Source organism: Pan paniscus, chromosome 18 (genome assembly GCF_029289425.2).
Source record: "Pan paniscus chromosome 18, NHGRI_mPanPan1-v2.0_pri, whole genome shotgun sequence".
Classification (NCBI taxonomy): domain Eukaryota; kingdom Metazoa; phylum Chordata; class Mammalia; order Primates; family Hominidae; genus Pan; species Pan paniscus.
The window spans coordinates 56,029,055-56,051,403 of NC_073267.2; the positions used below are offsets into that span (position 1 = coordinate 56,029,055).

At 39.9% G+C, this 22,349-nt stretch overlaps 2 protein-coding genes and 1 pseudogene across 3 annotated transcripts in view; 1 reads left to right on the top strand and 2 right to left on the bottom strand.

Annotated features, from left to right (window-relative positions):
* LOC100974343 (putative ankyrin repeat domain-containing protein 26-like protein) overlaps nt 1-6,376 on the bottom strand; it is a 51,288-nt gene extending 44,912 nt beyond the window's left edge. The window contains exons 1-3 of the mRNA XM_034940092.3: nt 5,828-6,376; nt 1,381-1,495; nt 1,045-1,218 (exon numbers count right to left, since the gene is read on the bottom strand). Of these exons, the coding sequence (XP_034795983.1) occupies nt 1,045-1,218; nt 1,381-1,495; nt 5,828-6,078 (540 nt within the window). The 5' untranslated portion in view covers nt 6,079-6,376. The remainder of the gene's footprint in view (nt 1-1,044; nt 1,219-1,380; nt 1,496-5,827) is intronic.
* Nucleotides 6,377-8,690: 2,314 nt separating this feature from the next.
* On the top strand, nt 8,691-9,294 carry LOC100973079 (ras-related protein Rab-31-like; annotated as a pseudogene).
* Nucleotides 9,295-11,820: 2,526 nt separating this feature from the next.
* SHCBP1 (SHC binding and spindle associated 1) overlaps nt 11,821-22,349 on the bottom strand; it is a 43,891-nt gene continuing 33,362 nt past the window's right edge. For both annotated transcript variants that reach the window (XM_003819787.6, XM_063597980.1), the window contains 3 exons: nt 17,222-17,308; nt 16,735-16,876; nt 11,821-15,278 (listed from right to left, as the gene is read on the bottom strand). In XM_003819787.6, the coding sequence (XP_003819835.1) occupies nt 14,953-15,278; nt 16,735-16,876; nt 17,222-17,308 (555 nt within the window). In that variant the 3' untranslated portion in view covers nt 11,821-14,952. The remainder of the gene's footprint in view (nt 15,279-16,734; nt 16,877-17,221; nt 17,309-22,349) is intronic.

The following is a 22,349-nucleotide window of genomic DNA, read 5'->3' on the forward strand; positions in this document are numbered from 1 at the left end:
CCAGTTACCTTTATCTTTGAGGATTTGGCCAAAAAGAGGAAAGAGTAAAAGAGAGTTTTTACTCTCTGTTTTACATTTACTGAGAGTTTTTTCTCTCTCTTTTACATTTACTGAAAACTCCACACAATTTGTTTGGGTAGGAATAGAATAGGGACTAGTAAACTCAAACTCCAACTTGACTTTGCTATTTGTAAGCTCCTTATCTTCCACCTTCCCCTCAAGACAGTCTAGATTTGAGAGCAGCGTTTAGACATTTATCTAAGCGGCTGTTTCTGCCAGCGTAGGATAAGTCAGTTAATTACTTGCTTAAGGGTTTCCCACTTCATCACCACCTATTCACAGCCAAACTGGTTTCCTCACGGTCCTCCTAAAATTGATCTCTAGATGAGTGAACAACTCATTAACTCTCTCCCAAACTGAAAACTATTATCCCCAAAACTGAAAAGAATCTTGTCCAGACATATAAACTGGAAACAAAGAAACAAAAAGCAAACAACAACAAAAATACTCTTCTCGTATTTTCCCTCAATTACCTAATTTCCAAATTGGCCTGCATATTTCTGGTTGCTCTCCTTTCCTTTTCCATTTTTCCCTTTTAAGCCCTGCTACTGAGAGTTAAATCATTTTCATATTATTACTCTATGTAGGAACTTATCAACAGCATCAAGATTTCTGTTTATTTAAAATGTGTTAGCTTTGCTGGCATTTTAAGATAAAGCTTATTTCCAGAGCAAATTTCACTTTCCAGGATAATTGTATAATAATTAGAAAAAAAAACTTGGAAGGAAAAAATTTAAAAGTATTACCTTTTCAAATTCAGTGTTTTCAAAAATTTTACCATAAATACATTTAAAAAGATATACCCTCTAATGCTTCTTTAAAAGTATCAATATTTAAAGTAACATTTTATAATTAAGTTATTTCCAAATATTTTTATTTAGGTTATGCTTGAGCTTCCAAATATGGAAAACTGACCTGTACATAAGTCAATGTTAAAACAAATGCATTTCAAATATTTTGAAAATAAAGTTGGTTGATCTATACCTTGTTTGCTGATTCAATATTGGCATGGTGTAAAAGCAGTTTTTTTGTCATTGGGATATCCTCATTGTAGATAGCATAGTGTAAGGTAGTATTGCCATAGACATCTGGAAGGTCTGGGTCGGCTCCGTGTTCTAGCAAAATAGTCGCACATTCCCCTTCCTGGCATTGTACCGCCTGTCAGTGTTAGACCAAGAAATAGATTGTAAATTCTAGGAGTTCAAAATAAGCATTCCACAAGTTTCACCAATGAGTTCTGTTTAAATGAGATGGATTTTATTTTATTCTATGTATTTGTATCAAATCCATCTCATGCTGAAATCGTTGACTACTATGTACCTTTAGCAGAGCAGTCCTGTTTTTGTTGTCAAAGACATCAAGTTGACATCCTCTGTCCACCAGAAGAGCTACCACTTCTGGATGGCCGTTGGCACAGGCCAAATGCAGAGCAGTCCTATGAGAGGGAGACGACATTTTTAGGAAACTATTGGAAAACATAAAATCATAAAATCATCTGAAAACATAAAATCATCTATATAATTATAAACATTGAGTAGCATGTGATTTCTCTGCCTTCCAAACAAATATTTAATTTTTTGTGAAGAAATCACACTTTTTACTCTCTCATTACTCACTACATTAATGAAAGAGCAGCCTATTTCAGTAGAAAGACCTTGGCCTTTGGATTCAGTTCAACTTGGACCGGAATCCTACTTTAAACTCTGTCACTTCCTACTTATTGCTTAGCCTTTTTTGCCTCAATTTCCTTATTAATAAAGTGGGGTTAAAAACACTGGCTGTCTCACAGGACACTGTTGTGATGCTTGCATGAGACTCTGTACAAAGTATTTAGACAGTTCCTAGCACAAATAACAGCTCAGTATTTGTTAGGTATTATAATTATTACTAATACTACCACTTAACAAATACAAGATTTTAGTTAAGTAAAATGATACAATTATATCTTCTTTGAGATATGTTTAAAGATTAGAGGTAACATTGTATTTTGATCATTCTGAGTTGTTCACTTGCTCATATTTTAACATCTCTGACATTGGAATCCCACTTACAATTCTTGACTTATTACAACTAAAATTGGCAACATTTAAACAATTCTCTTATTGAGACATAAAATGACGGGGCATCACAGAATCCATGGTGCCTTGCAATAAGTAGAATTAGTATATACAACACATCTAGGGCCGTTCTAGTCATATAAATGGCATTTAAATAAATTTTAGTTCTTAAAAGTACTATGGAATGAGAGGACTGACAATAAAGATGACAACAAATGTTTAAAACAAACTCATTCTAACTTTGATTTTCAAAAAAAAAACACTTTAAGCCAAAAGAAATTCAGAATTCAAATGAAAGCATATGGCTTATTTTATTTTCTATTTAGATTTATAGAATGGATGTAAATCAGGCACTTTCAATGATTAATATTCACATTTAAGACTGTTATAAACTTTCAAAAGAGTAGTTAGAAGTTATATTTTGTGGCCGGGCACAATGGCTCATGCCTGTAATCCCAGCACTTTGGGTGGCCGAGGCAGGCAGATCACCTGAGGTCAGGAGTTCAAGACCAACCTGGCCAACATGGTGAAGCCCTGTCTCTTCTAAAAATACAAAAATTAGCCAGGTGTGGTGGTGCACGCCTGTAATCCCAGATACTCAGGAGGCTGAGGCAAGAGAATCACTTGAATCCAGAAGGCGGAGGCTGCGGTGAGCCAAGATCAGCCAAGATTGTGCCATTGCACTCCAGCCTGGGCAACAGAGACTCGGTCTCAAAAAAAAAAAAAAAAGTTCTATTTTGCTATTTTCCACCTTCAGAAATGCTTAAAGGAGGAAGGAAAAGCTTCAGTTGAGATTAAGTTATAATACTCCAATTTTAAATCTCTCAGTTTGCTCAAGCTAGGTAGGTAAATATGAAGTTTTTAAGGATGAAAGCACCCTGAAAGATAGTAAAATATGTGTACTACATAACAGATGTCCAGCCTCTGTTTGATGAATAAATCGATTGAAAGAATGGAGGCTGTGCGTGGTGCCTCATGTCTGTAATTGCAGCTCTTTGAGAGGCCAAGGTGGGAGGATTACTTGGGCCCAGGAGTTTAAGACCAACCTGGACAACATGGCGACACCCGTCTCTACAAAAAGTACAAAAATTAGCCAGGCATGGTGCGCACACCAGCAGTCCCAGCTACTCAGAGGCTGAGGAGAGGATCACTTGAGCACAGGAGGTCGAGGCTGCAGTGAACCATAATTGTGCCACTGCACTCCAACCTGGGTGAGATCCTGCCTCAAAAAGAAAATTATTTTTATTTTTAAAAAATGGAAAAATACAGTTGGGGAGTTCAACATTTTTAAGGAAAACTCCCATAAGATAAAGCAATACTTTTGTAATAGTAATAATCACTTGTATTTGCTATTTTTTATTTTCATAAGGACACAACTAAACTAAAATTTTTAATCTGTTTTTTTCACATATATAGTAAATCTGTATATAATAAAAACATATGTATATAATGAAAATGTACTCATAATAAAACCTTTAAGCACAGATAAAAGGATTCCCCATTCTCCAAAAAAGGCTAAAAGTTAACTGAAGAGACCAAACCGCAAAAATAAAATAATACAAAGTGAGAAATTATTTTTATCTAGGCAAGTTTCATGTATTCTTCTTTTCCCAAGGATTATTTCATTAATAATAAGCCTTTACTATAACTTTTATACAAACTCATTGCAGAAATCACAGACAAGAAAAAAAGGTACTTATAGTACAAATGCCCAGAAATAAATGTACTCATATTTGGTACATATTTTAAGCTAAACCAAGAGCATAGTCTGTGTGTATGTACACTCAAAATAATTTTTTCTCAATTTGTATAGCAAAGTACATCTTCACATGTCAAAATAAGTCTGCATCTAGTCACACCTTCAACGGCTACTATTCCATCCTATGGATGCACTGAAATTTAGTTCTAAAATCCACCATATGAGTTTTTCTTAATACATTGAGGTTTTAAGCAGTACTGAGAAAAACAAACTGGATGTATCTCTATTTTTTACAAATATTTCAGTATAATGGAATTGATGAGTGAAGGGCATTTATGTTTTTTTTAAATGTGGTGCTTATCACCAAATTCTCTACTTGAAAATTCATCAGCAACTTAAACTTTAAGCAGCCGTATAAGTACCACTGTCTTCATCTTCACAAACTTTGTGGATAGGAAACAGTATTTTATTTCTTTTTTAACATGAATTACTTCTCTTACAAGGAATACTAAATATTTTTTCCTATGTCACTTATAGAACTACAAAAGAAGTACTTTGCCCAAATTTAGAATTATTTTCTTGTTGATCTGAATTATCTGTAATATGAAGATACATTTTTCACCTGATGTGTATGTATGATATGTGTGTGTTATATGTATGTAGTGTAAATATTTTGCAAGTAGGTTGTCTTTTTTTCTTATTTACAGAGTGTTTTAAGTTTTATTTTGCTAAATCAACCTGCAGAATGCTTGCTTGTGAAGTTCTTAAGAAGGTCTTTGTCAACATAAAAATGTATCTGTATAAAAAGGCATGTGTGTCTTCTTCTGGTACTTTCCTTATTCTGTATACTTAAAATATTTGATCTATATTTCATCAGGAACTTATTTCTGTGACATAAAAATCTAGTTCGTTTTCTTCAAACAGCAGGCATTTCATTTATGAATAATTCACCCTTCCTACTAATCTAAAATGTCAACATTATCAAGTTCTAAATTCTTACATGTATTTGGGCAATTCTAGATCTTCTATTCTGTTTCATTCATTTGTCTTTTCAGTTGTTAATAAACAGTTTGTGGAAATTAATAGCACATTTTGATATATAGAAAGGCCAGTCTTTCTCACCTCATTACAAAAAAACATTTTCATGTCATCATAATAGTAAAACACAGACAACAAGTTTAATTTTAAAATGTTAAAACTTTGATATTTTTATCTGATTTATGTAAAGTTGATAGACAAAGAGCTCACATCTTAAGAAAAACGAATCTTCCTACTCAAGAACAGGAACGACTTCCCACTTCAAAATTTCCTTCTAAGGTTCCTCAGTAAAGAACGTATTTACGTAGATGTACATTTATATAAAAATAAATATTAGATATAATCTGAAGAATTGTTAGCCCAGAAGTTGAAATGTCATGGGAATTATTGCTCTCCTTATGCACCTGTCTATAGCGTATATAACATTATGTTGGCCAGGCGCAGTGGCTCACGCCTGTAATCCCAGCACTCTGGGAGGCCGAGGCGGACGGATCATCTGAAGTCAGGAGTTCGAGACAAGCCTGGCCAACATGGTGAAACCCCGTCTCTACTAAAAATACAAAAATTAGCCGGGAGTGGTAGCGTGCACCTACAATCCCAGCTGCTCAGGAGGCTCAGGCAGGAGAATTGCTGGAACCCGGGAGACAGAGGCGGCAGTAAGCCAAGATCGCGCCACTGCACTCCAGCCTGGGCAAAAAGAGTGAAACTACGTCTCATTTTAAAAAAAAAAAAAAATATATATATATATATGTTTTGAAATGTGTCCATTCAAGATAAAGTGCTGTATAGACTTAATTAACCCCTCCAAGGTTTCCCCAGGCCAGGTGCTGTGGAGCCTGCAGAGGCAGGAAAGCCAGGACCCCGGGGTCAGGAGGGCTCGCCCCCCACCCCGCATCCCCCCGCCAAAAAGGGGGTACTTCTCCCACACACCCGCCTCCTCCCAGTCCCCGCCCCCAGCCCCAGCTCCTGTCACCTTTTCTTCTTGTCTCTCTCATCCAAGTCAGCGCTCCCGCTCGAAAGGATGCGCTCCACCTTGGAGACTTCACCCCGGCTGGCAGCTCTGTGGAGCTTGCCGAGGTGTTTCTCTTGGATATTGTACCCGCACTGGGCGAAGGGGCTGTCATCGCTCTCGGCGACATCGTCCCCCCTGCAACACCAACAGCCGGTGAAGGAGCAGGAGGGCCCCTGGCCCTTCTGGCCCCCGAAGCCAGAGCTCCTCCTCATGGCGGAGGCTATCCGAGACACCTCAGCACCAGTCCGCCTATCACAGCCTCAGAGGCCCAGTAAGACCAAGCCACTCTGGTCAGCCACCACCTCCAACCAGGAAACTTCGCAGTTTCCAAAGTCAGAGCCAGTAACAAGCGAAGCCAACCAGCCAAGCCGCGCCAAGCGATGCCGGTAAGCCCGACTGCGCATGCGCACCTCTGACAGCTCGTCACTGCGCGTGCGCACAACCGACAGGTGACCAACCGTTCTCAGCGCGCATGTGCATGGCTCACGTGTCAGAAACATCGATGACAGCTTGTCACCAGGCCTGCGTTCCCGCCCCACGTCAGTGAGACTTGGCAGAGTTTTCAGGACATTCCCCGGAAGGGGAAGGCATCCTGAAGTTCCAGCTACTCTAGCCCCAGTCACGTGTGAAGACGCCATTCCCACGTGGAAACACAGGACTGAGGGTAGAGCAGCTAGAGAACCTTGGGATGCTGAAGGCCTCGCCCGGGGAAACCCCCCTGAGGACACTCTCTGGCGGGCGGAGCTCCTTGCAAATCGCGGCTGCAGCTCGGGCGCCAGCGAAGGCTGCTGAGCTCAGAACCGAGGACCTCAGAGTAGGCAGCGCACCACTCCCTGCCCAGCCAGCAGACCCTCCCAGCGCAGCTTCTGGTGCCTGCCTGCGCCCGCTCCCCTGGCTTGTGCCTAGAGCCACCTGGATGGAGCCCAGCGGCCCATTCCGCCCCTACGCAGCCACAGCCGCTGCAGTCCGGCCTGGCTTCCTTGGTTGAGACTGACCCCGGGGCCCGCGCTGCTGGAGGAAAGATAGTCAGAGGAGATGCTGGGTTGCATTCATCTGTGTCATATTAGAGTCTTTCCTCAGCTGTCTGGGGATCCTGCGCGGTCTGCTCCATTTAAAAAGTCAGCACATTACCACACTGATTGGAGGCTCAATCCCCTGATGCTTAGCAACTATGAGCTTTACCAGAGGTCAATCATGGGGCGTTCCCTTAAAAAGCATCCAGTATTTGTACAGTATCTCTGGGGAAATGACCACAAAGGGAGACCTAAAAAACATTTCTATAAACCTCTGCCCATAGAGTACAGACCTGGCAGTCGGCATCCTGGAAGCTGAGCATGAGAAGAAAACTAGGGATCAGGCTCGGTGACTCAGGCCTGTAATCCCTGCACTGTGGGAGGCCAAGGCGGGAGGATCGCTTGAGCTCAGGAGTTAAAGACCAGCCTGGGCAACATGGAGGAACCCTGTCTCTACAAAAATTAACTGGGTGTGGTGGCGGGCACCTGTAGTCCCAGCTGCTCAGGAGGCTGAGCCACGAGAATCATTTAAACCCTGGATGCGGAGGTTGCAGTGAGCCAAGATGGCACCACCGCACTCCAGCCTGGGTGACAGGACGAGACCTTGTCTAACAAAAAAGAAAAGAAAAAGGAGAAAGAGAAGAAAACTAGGAGCCATTCACATAACTCCGTTTTCAGTACAGCACTCCAGTGGCCTACTACGCCTAGTGTCTGCCAGGCCAGAGACCCTCTTTTTTTTTTTTTTTTTTTTGAGATGGAGTTGCGCTCTTGTTGCCCAGGCTAGAGTGCAGTGGCTCGACCTCAGCTCACTGCAACCTCTGCCACCCACGTTCAAGTGATTCTCCTGCCTCAGCCTGCCGATTAGCTGGGATTACAGGCATCTACCACCACACCCAGCTAATTTTTTGTATTTTTAGTAGAGACGGGGTTTCATCATGTTGGCCAGGCTGGTCTCGAACTCCTGACCTCAGGTGATCCACCCCCCCCCCCACCCTCGGCCTCCCAAAGTGTTGGGATTACAGGCCTAAGCCACCGTGCCCTGCCGATTTTCTGCTTTTTCAAATCTCACCTTTACCTTTACTTCCAGAAGTACCTGAAAGTGCCAATTCCTGCACCAGGCACTTCCCAGCAGAGAAAACTGACTCCTAAGCTAGCAGTAGGGAGAACCAAGTCAGTTCCCACTTGTCCATGTGCTTTTCAACTTCCAAATTTTGCATATTTTATTTCCTTTCTATTTCTTTTTGTGTTTTTTTGAGTTTACATATTCTTTTAATTTTCTTACTCTTTGTTACTCTCAAAGCTTCGCTAACATGCTAAGTGATGCATACATTGAATCAGCCATCTCTACCTAGAACTGAAACTGACTTTCAATCCCCAAAGAAATCCCAGTCCTAAGTTAACAAGAAGAAACACAGAAAACCCTACTCCCCTTTTAGTCTAATGAGACCAACAAAATGTCCTCCCTATGGAACTATGAAACGGGAAAGTTCCCACGATCTTGCAATCCAGGCTGTAGTGGATTATAACAGCTATTGTTTGGGACTGCCCAAAGCGTCTCCTTTTGGTGCACTTCATGTAGACATAACCAGTCATAGCATCTCATTACCCGGGGCAGAGGGATTCATGTGCTTCAACCAAGACCAATCAGAGTCCTTCCCTTGGATAAATACGCGGCTGTTGGAAAAAGCAACTGCAGTAGAAAAAGGGCTTTGAAGATGAAAAGTTGGGCGGCACCAGCGAGGGCCCAGGCGGGAGATGCTGATGGGGCTGGGAGGACGCTGCTGAGCCCCTGTCAGCCTGACAGCCAGCACATGATGGCAATAGAGGAGCTCAAAGTGTGCCTTCTCGGGGACACTGGCGTAGGGAAATCAAGCATTGTGTATCGATTTGCCCAGGATCACTTTGACCGCAACATAAGCCCTACCATTGAGGTATCTTTTGTGACCAAAACTGCGCCTTCTGGAAATGACCTTCACAAGTTCCTCATCTGGGACACTGCTGGCCAGGAACGGTTTCATTCGTTGGCTCATGTGCTATGGAGGATCGGCTGCAGCTGATACAGTGCATGATGTTACCCAAACAGGATTCATTTCATACAGATGTTACCCAAACAGGATTCATTTCATACCTTGAAGAAGTGGGATAAAGAGCTGAAAGAACATGGTCCAGAAAACATTGTAATGACTATTACTGAAACAAGTGCCATCTCTCAGATATTAGGGAGTTTCCCCTGAAGGATGCTGAGGAATATGCTGAATCCATGGGTGCCATCATGGTTGAGACAAGGGCAAAAAATGCTATTAATATCAAGGTATCGGCCACCAGATCTCATCCTTGGACCCCCACAAAAATGGAAACAGTGGAGCAATGAAACTTGGGAAGCAAACCATGCAAGCCAGCCACAGATGCTGTTGACCCAAGGGCAGCTGTCCCTGGCACTTGAAGAAGCCAGACCCCATGCCCTGAGTGCTGCTGAAAGACCCCATGCTCCGTGGCCTGGCACCTCACTTTCAGAAGAGCGAGTGAGCTGACTTTACATCCTGGAAGACCTACAGGGTGGGGCAGGAAATGTCCCTAAAACAGATTTTAGAAAACTCTGGAAAAACCCACCACACCACCACAAAATGGCCGTTAGTATGTGAAATGCACGTGGGAGGGATGATACTTATTAGGTAATAAGAGTAGTTACATTTTTGCTAAAAACCTTTAAAAATTCTTGGATTTGTATAAAAGCCTACTGCCTTATTATGTGTATGGGATTCTACAGTGGTGTTCCACTCGGATTTCCTGTGCTATCTATCCAAATTTCAGTAACTTCTTCAGTGCCATTGCCTTTATTACCTAACCAACCTTCACTGAAAGGCAGATTTAATTCGGGAGGTTACTTTTTAGCTAGCTTTGGAAGTAAGCCTTTATTTATTACTTTTCTGAAGGAAATCAGAGAAGTGTCAATGGACCATCACTCAGACTGAGACTTGAGCTATTATAGAACCTGGGAAATATGTATTAGAAACTGTTGCCTACACCTCTTTTAATTGGTGAACATTTTTCTAAGTTGTGGTCATATATAAACAAAAAAACCAAATCAGACTAAATCACTGCATATAATTTTGGGACTGGGAGGCCTAGTTCCTCAAAAAGCGAAACGGAATTAACATATGATAATTATACCATGACAGCTGCATTCACAATAGCCAAAAAGGGAAAATAATCCAAATGTCCATCAACAGGTGAATGGATAAACAAAGTGGTCCATGCATACAATGCAATATTCAAATATAAAAAGCCATGAAGCACTGTTGCATGCTGCAACTTGAATGAGCCTTGAAAATATTATGCTAAGAGATCAAACAAGAAGTAAAAGACCATATATTGTATGATTACATTTCTATGACATGTCCAGAAGAGGCAAATCCAAAGATGCAGAAAGTAGATTAGCCATTGCCAGAGCCGGAAGAAGAAGGGATGGAGAGAGAGTAACTGCAAGGGACACAGATTTCTTTTGCGGGTGAGGGACATGTTCTGGGGTTAGATCATGCTGATAGTGGTACGACTTTGAGAATATATTAAAAACCACTGAACTGTACACTTTAAAGATTAAATTTTATGATGTATAAATTATTTTGCAATACAAAGAAAATAAAGGCAGACTCCATGCGGTAGGAAGTGGTTAACCTACTTGACGGATTTATTTTCTCATCATCTTAAATATAAACAGTGGGGAAGGCCGAGTGCTAGCAGGCCTGGGGGAGTCGGCAGGGCTGGGTCTCCCCTGTTCTCAGAGCCGCTCCAGCCTGCGCCCGAGGCCTGATTACAGAAGGAAACGTGGCCCTTTCGTGCCTGTATCCGGGGCGGGGAGCTTCTGTCTAGGGAAGGAGGCAAACGGCCTCAGGCATGCCCCCACCTCCAGGGACCAGGGAAATGAGGGTGAGGGTCCCACATTCCCTGGCGGAGACGCTGCTGAGCCTCGAGAGGATGATCTGAAAGAAGCTAGGATCAGGATGATGGCACTTGTGATGACTCAGAACAAAGGCACCACACCCCGGGGCGGGAGGCCGGCGAGTCACCCACGACCACACTCAGGGTCAAAACGCAATTCTGAAAGAGCAAGAAAGTTCAGAAAGTCCATTGCTACGGCCAGGAAGTTCCAGACCCCTCAAGCCTTCACGTGTGACTACGGGATGAGTGCGGGGTAAGCAGACACTAGGCTGGACGACAGCCACCAGTGTCCTGAGGTCTGAGCTTTTGCCGCACAGTCACCTAGGGAGCGACGTCGGCCAGGAGTGCGGGAAGAAGTTTCCTGTGAAGGCAGTGGAGAAAGCTGAGAAATGCCCTGGCTGGTCTCAAACTCCTAGCCCCAAGCGATCTTCCCACCTCAGCCTCCCAAAGTGCTGGGATTACAGGCATCCAGCCTAAAATAAATTTTTAAGAAGCAGCTTACAACTTCCATTAACGCATGGGAGGCGGCAGTTGCAGTGAGCCAAGATCACGCCATTGCATTCCAGCCTGGGTGACAGAGAGGGAAGGGAAGGGAAAGAAAAAGGGAGAGGGAAAGGGAAAGGGAAAGGGAAGGAGATGGAGGGGAAGGGTAAGGAGATGGAGGGGAAGGGGAAGGAGATGGAGGGGAAGGGGAAGGAGATGGAGGGGAAGGGGAAGGGGAAAAGAAAGAAAAGAGAACTCATACTGTCAAGAAAACTTATAAAAGTAAGAAATGTAATCAAGCTCTCATCCTTAGATGTTTAGTTCCAAGAACCAACTCTCATACAGCCTTTCTCAGTTGAGTTTCTATCACTTACAACTGAAAGAATTCCAGCAATGGGCTATAACACAACTATCAAAAGAATAAGGTGGATTTGTATGTACAGACATATTTTTCTGCAATATATTAAGGGAAAATAGCAATAGCAATTCTCAGAGCATTGATATATTACACCTGTTTTGTTGTTTTTAAAATATATATTTTTTTCTATTAATAGTGAGAACTAAAAAAAGAGGAGAATGTTCACCACATATAAGACTTTAAAACATATACATATATATATTTAATCACAGAATAAAACAAAATGTTATCAAATTAAAAGCTATGCATAAATTTTGCATCAAAGGCCAATTATCAAAATTTATTTCAACTTAATTTTCATAGAAGCCTGTGGAATGTACTTCCTAGAAAGGAATAAGAATAAAAACAGCAAACTGAATTACAAAGAAACATGAACGACACGGTTCTTATGAGCTCATCAGTGTTTTATTGAACTTTCTTCAATCTCCCTCTGAAAAGCAAAATCCAGAAAATGGTTATTTCACCATCCTTCTATAACTCCAGAAAAGTGAAGTGTATATACACTTGAGATCAAATGATCTCTGGGCAGTTTTTAAAAATATATTCGTGTTAATATCTATGGTGCAATAATACAACAAGAAACTGAGGAAGGGAAATACATCTAAAGAAGCTAAAATAAAATACTCAAATCAAGGTATAGAATTTTGCTACCTGCCATAAATTCAAGGTCACACTAAGGGTGGACCATAAGGACAGGACACACAATTAGTCAACACAGAAGGCTATCCTTTCTCCACATCAGTGTTTTCATCTCAAATATCAAACCCATACCCCTCTAGGGCACTCCCTAAATTCCCTATGCTATACCATTTGAGATGTTTAACTCTCCATGATTGAGGCAAAATGTACTGCATATAACTTAAATAAGAACAAAGTAGGCCTACTCATTATAATGAATCATGTGAATAAAAATTAATATAAGCTTAGATTTAAGCTAAAATAGACATGAAATCTGAAAAACTCCATGTTATAAAAAGGAACAAGGAAGGTATAAATGTTACTAACTTATCTACAAAATCTAAACCAAGATAAAGTAGAAATTCAATTGAAAAATCAATGTGATTTGGGAGGCTGAGGTGGGTGGATCACTTGAGGTCAGGAGTTTGAGAACAGCCTGGGCAACATGGTGAAACCCCATATCTACTAAAAATACAAAAAAAAGGCCAGGCGCGTGGCTCACGCCTGTAATCCAAGCACTTTGGGAGGCCAAGGTGGGTGGATCACTTGAGGTCAGGAGTTTGAGACCAGCCTGGCCAACATGGTTAAACACTGTCTCTACTACAAATACAAAAATTAGCCAGGCATGGTGGCTGTCATACCAGCTACTTGGGAGGCTGAGGCATGAGAATCACTTGAACCCAGGAGACTGAGGTTGCAATGAGCCGAGATCATGCCACTGCACTCCAGCCTGGGTGACAAAGCGAAGCTCCAGCTCAAAAACAAAACAAACTAAAATAAAAATAAAATAAACACACAAAAAAATTAGCTGGGCATGGTGGCAGGCACCTATAATCCCAGCTACTCAGGCGACTGAGGCAGGAGAATTGCTTGAATTCAGGAGGTGGAGGTTGCAGTAAGCCGAGATAGTGTCACTGCACTCCAGCCTGGGTGACAGAGCAAGACTCCATCTCAAAAAAAAAAAAAAAGTGATTTTGTTTTAAAGTTGAATAAATGGTTTTTATCTTAAGGCATCACATCTAGAGGCAAAAATTTAAAAAAAGAATAAAAGGTTTTAATATCAACATTTGGCTGAAACTGATGCAGAAATGAACATTACTTTTTAAACCTCTTTGCAACAAGATTTTTTAAAAGTAAAAATACCTTTCAATGATCAAATAATAAATCTAACATAAATCCTACATTTAGTAGCATCCAAAAAATAAGAATTATTTTTTACTCAAATTTAAAAAACAAACATAACCACACTTAATGGGAAAAAATGCAATACTCTTTCTAGAGCATGAAAACAGATACCAAAATACCATGTATTCTTAAATGACCACATATGCTACACTGACACTATGGCCCACAGTGAGTTTGAAAAGATATAACAAGATTCAATTTTGTTATTTCATCACTATAATTTTAATCATTAGGCATATTAATGTCACATACAGTTTTTAAAATATAAATATTTTTAAAGCTGTTTTACAATATGATAACAAGAACACCCAGCAGATACAGGTTGTACAGTTAATCATTTTGACTGTGTCAGTAATATAATCAGAATACTGTAACGGTAAGAGAAAAATACTTTTTTTTTTTTTGAGACTGGGTCTCGCTCTGTCGCCCAAGCTGGAATGCAGTGGTGCAATCACACCTCACCGCGGCCTCAACCTCCTGGGCTCAAGGATCCTCTAGCCTCAGCCTCCTGAGTAGCTGGAACTACATGCATGCACCACCACACTCAGCTAATTTTTTTAAAATTTATTTTTAGTAGAGACAGGGTCTCACTATGTTGCCTAGGCTAGTCTTGAACTCCTGGGCTCAAGTGATCCTCCTGCCTCAGCCTCCCAAAGTGCTGCGATTACAAGTGTGAGCCACCGCCTGGCCCGAAAAATACCTTGTTTTTAATCATTCCCATTCAGCAATAGTGAAAATGCTCTATGTACAACATTGGCTCTGAATAACACATTTCATTTCTGCTTCAAACCTCCTATGCTGTCTATCGCTGTTTTGATGACTGCATAGCTCAACAGAAAAATGCGTCCCATTGACGTCTCAATAATAAGTCTGATTAGGCAGATAAATTCCCAATCATAAAAGCTTTTATTTTAAGACAAGTATTATGCAAATACAGGATGGAAATCGGACTCACTGTAATTGGGATGAAAAGGCAACTCTAGAAGAATGCTGTACATATGACACCTATTGCATTTTTATGCACTAGTCTTGCATTCCCTTCCTTACTTCCTCATCTTTGAAGTGCTAAAGGTAATTACACTAAAAAGTTACTACCAGGCTTAATATGAGAGAACCATGTGTATAAGAAAGCAAGACTTTCAGATAAGCAATCTCCAAATATTTTCTATTTTATATGCATTTATGATTTTTCCTATAAAGAGCGAGTGTTTTATGTGCAACACCTGCAAATGGAAATAAATCTACCTTTCACTCAAGCCCAAATAATCAAATATAAAATACAGACAATACAGCAAACTACAATGGCAGCGTGATTCTTAGGGCAGCATGTGCAAAATCCAGTATTTTGCTATCTACTTACATCACTGTAGTCAGAAAAGAAATGTGCCAAAACTACCTTTCCCATTCCACTTGAACTGGTTCCCCACAATCCCAACAAACATCTCCTGTGACATTAAGTTGTCATCAGCTTGCGTGATCCCCAGTTCACTCAACCTTTTCTTCTTTATCTGGCCTTTCTGTGTGGAGGCAGCAATTAGTTCATTTACAATTTCACAATTTCCCTCGACTTGCTCAGAAGGGTCAATTCTTGCACAAAGCTCCATTTTACCAGTTGCACACTCAATCAGCTCTTCTAGATCCACTCTTTCAGCCACATCTGGCTCTCCACTTGTCTGAATTTTAAGCGCTTTATTTTCTGGAGAAACAAACAAATAATAACAAAGTTAAATATACAAGCTAACCCAACAAAAACATATATTTCTACACAGTCTTCTCAACAAGCAGCTGCCTTGCTTTCTATGCCAAGGTTCCCTGACCCTCACACAGGATCACCAATTTTGAACTCTTCCTTTACCCTTTTCATCCCAGAATCACTTTTACTCAACAGACATTTCCTGGATAGTTACTATCTGCTAAGCACTGCGTTAGGAGATAGGATGCACAGATTGATAAGATAGTGCCACTTTTCTAAATGAAGTCCCAATCTAGCAGCTAATTCTAGATAGGCCCCATGATCCCCACCCCCTGGTATTACTTTCATGCCTATTAAATGGCAGAAGAATTTTGCACTGTAATTTTACAATGTAATTAAGATTGCTAATCAGTTTTCTCCAGCTGGTTGCTAAAGAGGAAGTCAGAGAAATTCAGAGCATGAGAGATTTGCCTTGAGGGATGTTCTCTGTTGCTGAGATGGGGGGGCCATGAGGCAAGAACCTGAGAGCAGCCTCTAGGAGCTGAGTGCCAGCCCCAGCAAACAGCCAGCAGCCAGCAAGAAAATGGAGACTTCAGACCCATGAACTAAAGGAATGAATTCTGCCCATGAATGACATGAATGCGTTTGGAGACAGAGTCTGCCCCCAGAGCTTTCAGATGAGTCCTGCCCAGCTGACACCTTTATTTTACTTTTGTGAGACCTGTGAAGAAATAAAGAACTTGCAGAGATGTAACTGGAGCAGATCCTGAAGGATGACAAGGACTACCCTTTAAACTCTTTCAACCTGAAAAAGCTGATTAAATAAATAAACTGCTTTAAACTTTCCTCACCTACATCAAAGCTTAATCCTTCTCTATGACTGAGACTTAATAGTGGTCTACATCATAGCTTGAAGTTCACAGATTTCCACTGAGTTAGCTCCCCTTCGCTGCCAAGAAAGGCAGGTGACAGGAAGGCATTTACTTCTACCAATAAAAACAGAGGTAAACTCCACTATCCCCTCCAGGAAATGCAGCCTTCAGCCTGGCACATTCATTTCACTGTCTCCAGCCTTAACAAACACCAGTAGGAGCCACCATTGCTGTCACACACCCACTGTTGCTGTCACATACCCACCATAGCATCACACACCCACCATTGCTATCACACACCCATCGTTGCTATCACACATCCACCCTCATTGAAAGCTAACCATGGTAAGAAGGGAACTGCACAGAAACCACAACATCAAGATTTTGAATGACAGTTGAGCTAGTTGACCTTGAAAGTTTCTTTCACAGTCTGTAATGTTATGACTTTATCAAGCTTCTCTCTCTCCATGCCCAAGCATATCCCAACAACCTTTTTTAAGGAAGAGAGGAAGACTCAGATCCTTAATCAGCATTTAATGCTGAAATAAATTATGTCTGGTTTTTATATTAAAAATTACTCAATATACCTTCAGTTCCATCTTCAGCATTTTCTTGCAGGTCAGAGAAGATTGTAGGTTTCACCAAGACAACACCATAACCTTCATTATTATGTATTATATTATTCACCATGGATATCTTGGGAATGTCATAATGTTCATCTAAGAAGTCCTGTGACATTGAAAACAAATGTTTTAGGAACTGTCATATTCAACATTTCCTGCCTTAAAAATCTTCTTTATTCACACTATTCTAAAAATAAAAGGAAAAAGCTATGTTTAGTCCCATGTTGTAGCACAGTCTGCACCCTTAGTGACACAGCTTTCCTCTGTCATTTCTGCAGATCTATAGGTAACAGCATTCTCACAAGAGATTCCAATCACTGATATTATCAAAATGTGTACACTGTTTATGCTTTTCAAAACCAGAAAATAGAACCCAACAATTTAATAAAGCATAATTTGTAGGTAAAGCCATTCTATCCATTGAAAAGTGGGTGTTTTGGCTGATGCTCACCTTAATGAGGATCCCTTCCTTGCAGTGATGGATCCCATTGTCACTCAGGGTGCACTGACTCCCAGGGTAGATTTCTATACCAGCACCCTGTGAGTCACAGTTTGAGATAATGACAATCAGTTTTTAAAAGGCAAGACTATAAGAGTTTATTACAATTACTTCTTAGCCTTTAACACAGTACAAATGTACAGCACAAAGATAAAGTATTTTACAGATAAGTTTTACCAGCCATTTTTAATCAACATTTCCATTTGTTCCATTTCTAGCAAGTTGTTGACAATTTATCATTTTCAAAACCACATACACACACACACACACACGCTAAGAGTGCCAACACTTGATTCTTGCTCTACTCTCTTTCATTCTAGATAAATGTTTTCTGATTCTGCCAAGAAAAAAAAGTCATTTAACAATTTTGTTGAAAGACACACTTATTCAAAATGACCATTCTCTCAGATACTCAATTAGTTGGAGAAAAGTATTTGAATTTAGTAAAATATTGTAATTTGAGGATAGAAACAAGACCCCACATTTTCCAAAACGTGTCAAGTTTTAAAATACCCCAACCCAACTTAAAAATCATTTCTATGAGTCCAACAATGGCTTTCCCTACCACACACGTTAACATCAGCAGCCAGTTCAAGTGTCATTCAAACAGAGTAACCAGAAAGATCAAACATGACACTATTCTCTCATAACTTATGGCACCAAAAAACATAAAAATAGTAAGAATTTCTTTCCTAATGCTAGGCAAGGCACTCTGGAAAACAAAAATGATTCACTCAAACCTCTATAGTTATTTCAGCAACCATTTGGGAATAATTTAATGCACAACAGCATCGATGAAGAAGAGTTGCTGTAACCACTGATGACACATCTAATGCATGTATGTTCAGTTAATTTTCTAGTAGCAGTAGTATTCCATGAGAAAACATTTATTATTACTTAACCCTGTACATATGCCTGAACCATATGTATACACCAATCTAACTCTTTTGTAGAGAGGATTTTAAAAATGTGCTAATTGTGTCTTCTAAGAGATTTTCAGTTTGGGGTTATGTGCAAAAAAAGATTTTGGGGCGACTATGTTAAAAAATATCTATAGCAAGATGTTTTTAAAATTAAATATCAAACTGTCAGGTATCACATAAAATTTGTAAAGGAGAACAATTTAAACCAGCAGTCATGTAGCAAATGAAAGTCATATTCAAAATATGTTATGAAAAGGAACAGATAATTTGGCAATTAAAAAGTAACTGAGGAGCCTGCCACTTCTGGGATGATGGAGTAGATGTCCCTATTCCTCCTGCTAGGTACGACCAAAAACCATGGGCATTATATATAAAACAAGCATAAGACTGAAAAATGGATAGAAGAAGGCAGACCAGCTAGGGACCTCAGGACCCAAGAAACAACACCAACACAGTGGTAAGTTCCTTTCTTTTTGCTTCATAATCCCTAGACTTGGAGCTGAAGAAGCCAGCAATCCAGTACACCAACAGACATACACCCAAAAAAAAGCTGCTCTAATGAAAGGACTAGGCAACCTAGAAAGAGGAAAACTTTTAGATAATAATAGCTCTATTCCAGGTAAACACCACAGAGCCAGGACTTTCATCCCCACCAACCACAGTTGCAAGGCCCCCCCTGCAGCAGTGTCAGTGAAAACTATATGAGGAGCCTGGACTTGTACCCCCACCTGGCAGTGCCAAGACAACCACTCCCTCCCTACTGGGGCAGTGTCAGAGCAGGCCTAGTGGAGATTCCAGACTTTCACCATTGCCCACTGGTAACAAGACCACTCCCATATATCACAGTGCCAGTGGAGACCATGTAGGAAGCTAGACCTCCCACCCCTACATAGCAGTAAGAAGGAGCTCCCCCACCCAACTTGGGTATCAATGAACGCCAAGTGGGAACCATGACTTCTACCTCCACCAGAAACAAGATGATACCCATCTACCCCCAACCCTGTCCCTTCTTGTAGTAGTATCAGAGAAGCCAAGTTAAAACAGAAGATCCAGATTCTCACAACATAATACAAAAATATCCAACTTTCATTTGAAAATCCCTTGTCATACCAAGAATCAGGAAAATGTCAAAATGAATAAGACAATTAACAGATGCCAAAACCAAGATGTCAGAGATGACAGAATTAACTGACAGTGATTTTAAAGCAGCCATGATAAAAATGCTTCAATAAGCAATTATGAACGCACATAAAACCAATGAAAAATGAAGTCTCAGCAAAGAAGTAGATGATATAAAGAACCAAATGGAAATTTTAGAATTGAAAAATATAATAACTGAAATAGAAAGCTCAATGGATGTGCTCAACAGCAGAATGAAAACAACAGAGGAAAGAATCAGTGAACTGGAAGACAGAACAATAAAATTTACCCAATAGCAGAGAAAACAGTGAAAAATTAAAGTAAACAGAGCTCCAGGGGTCTGCTGGAATATAACAAAAGATCCAATATTCATGTCATCAGAGTCCTGGAAAGAAAGAGTGTGAGGCTAAAAACATACTTCAAGAAATAGTGACTAAAAGCTTCCAAATTTGGCAGGATTTGGATAATAAGCCTACAGGTTCAAGAAGCTGAGCAGACACCAAACAGTATAAACTCAAAGAAATCCACGCCAACATACATCATAATTAAACTAGTGTAAGCTTAAAACAAAAATCTTGAAAGCATCAATTAAAATTTTATGCCTTACCTATAGGAGAGAAAATGTGATTGACAGCATCAGAAACCATGGATGTCAGATGAAAGACACACAGTATTGTTCAAGGGCTAAAAGAAAAAAAATTGTCAACCCAGAATCCTATAACCAGTGAAAATATTCTTCAGGAATGAGGAGGAAATCAAGATATTCTAAGAAGAAGGAAAAATAGGAAAATTTGTCACCAGCAGACGTATCTTCATAGAATGACTAAAGGAAGTTATCTAAACAAAAAAGAAATGATAAAAGAGAAGATCCTGGAACATCAAAAAGAAAAAAAAAGAACACAGTAAGCAAAGATATAGGTAAATACAATAAGCTTTCCTTCTCTTGAGTGTTCTAAATTATGTTTGACATTTGAAACAAAAATCATAAAATTTTCTAATATGGTTCTAGATGTACGTACGTAAGGCAAATGTTTAAGACAATTATAAAAAGGAGATGGTAGAGAATAATAAAAGGAGGCAAGGTTTCTATACTTTACTTGAACTGGTGACACCAGTAAACTGTTATGTACATATAATATACAACCTAGGGTGACCACTAAAAAAGCTATATAAGGAGATATTCTCAAAAACAAATGAAATTCTGAAAAATGTTCAGGTACCCAGAGGATGGCAGAAAAAAAGCAAATCAAGAAATGAAAAGCATAACAAACAGAAAACACGAAATAAACTAAAGATTTAATATCAATAATTAAATGTAAGTGGTCTAAATACAATTAAAAGACAAAGATTGCCAACGTGGATTAAAAACATGACTCAACTATATGCTGTCTACAACTCACTTCAAACAGAATATAGTCAAGTTGAAATTAAAACAATAGAAAAAGACTATTCAACAAGAGCTAACTATCCTAAATATATATGGGTGCATATAACTATCCTAAATATATATGCACCCAATACAGGAGCACCCGGATTCATAAAGCATGCCCTTAGAGACCTACAAAGAGACTTAGACTCCCACACAATAATAATGGGAGACTTTAACACCCCACTGTCAACATTAGACAGATCAACAAGACAGAAAGTTAACAAGGATACCCAGGAATTGAACTCAGCTCTGCACAAAGCGGACCTAATAGACATCTACAGAACTCTCCACCCCAAATCAACAAAATATACATTCTTCTCAACACCACATCACACTTATTCCAAAATTGACCACATACTTGGAAGTAAAGCACTCCTCAGCAAATAAAAAAGAATAGAAATTATAACAAACTGTCTCTCAGACTACAGTGCAATCAAACTAGAACTGAGGATTAAGAAACTCACTCAAAACAAAACTGCTCCACTACATGGACACTGAACAACCTGCTCCTGAATGACAACTGGGTACATAACGAAATGAAGGCAGAAACAAAGATGTTCTTTGAAACCAATGAGAACAAAGACACAACATACCAGAATCTCTGGGACACATTTAAAGCAGTGTGTAGAAGGAAATTTACAGCACTAAATGCCCACAAGAGAAAGCAGGAAAGATCTAAAATTGACACCCTAACATCACAATTAAAAGAACTAGAGAAGCAAGAGAAAGCACATTCCAAAGCTAGCAGAAGGCAAGAAATCACTAAGATCAGAGAAGAACTGAAGGAAATAGAGACACAAAAAACCCTTCAAAAAAATCAATGAATCCAGGAGTTGGTTTTCTGAAAACATTAACAAAATTGACAGACCACTAGCAAGACTAATAAAGAAGAAAAGAGAGAAGAATCAAATAGATGCAATAAAAACTAATAAAGGGGATATCACCACCAATCCCACAGAAATACAAACTACCATCAGAGAACACTATAAACACCTCTATGCAAATAAACTAGAAAATCTAGAAGAAATGGATAAATTCCTCGACACATACACCCTCCCAAGACTAAACCAGGAAGAAGCTGAATCTCTGAATAGACCAATAACAGGCTCCAAAATTGAGGCAATAATGAATAGCCTACCAATCAAAAAAAGTCCAGGACCAGATGGATTCACAGCCGAATTCTATCAGAGGTACAAAGAGGAGCTGGTACCATTCCTTCTGAAACTATTCCAATCAATAGAAAAAGAGGGAATCCTCCCTAATTCATTTTATGAGGCCAGCATCATCCTGATACCAAAGCCTGGCAGAGACACAAAAAAAAGAGAGAATTTAGACCAATATGCCTGATGAACATCGATGCAAAAATCCTCAATAAAATACTGGCGAACCGAATCCAGCAGCACATCAAAAAGCTTATCCACAATGATCAAGTTGGCTTCATCCCTGGGATGCAAGGCTGGTTCAACATATGCAAATCAATAAACGTAATCCATCATATAAACAGAACCAAAGACAAAAACCACATGATTATCTCAATAGATGCAGAAAAGGCCTTCAACAAAATTCAACAGCGTTTCATGCTAAAAAC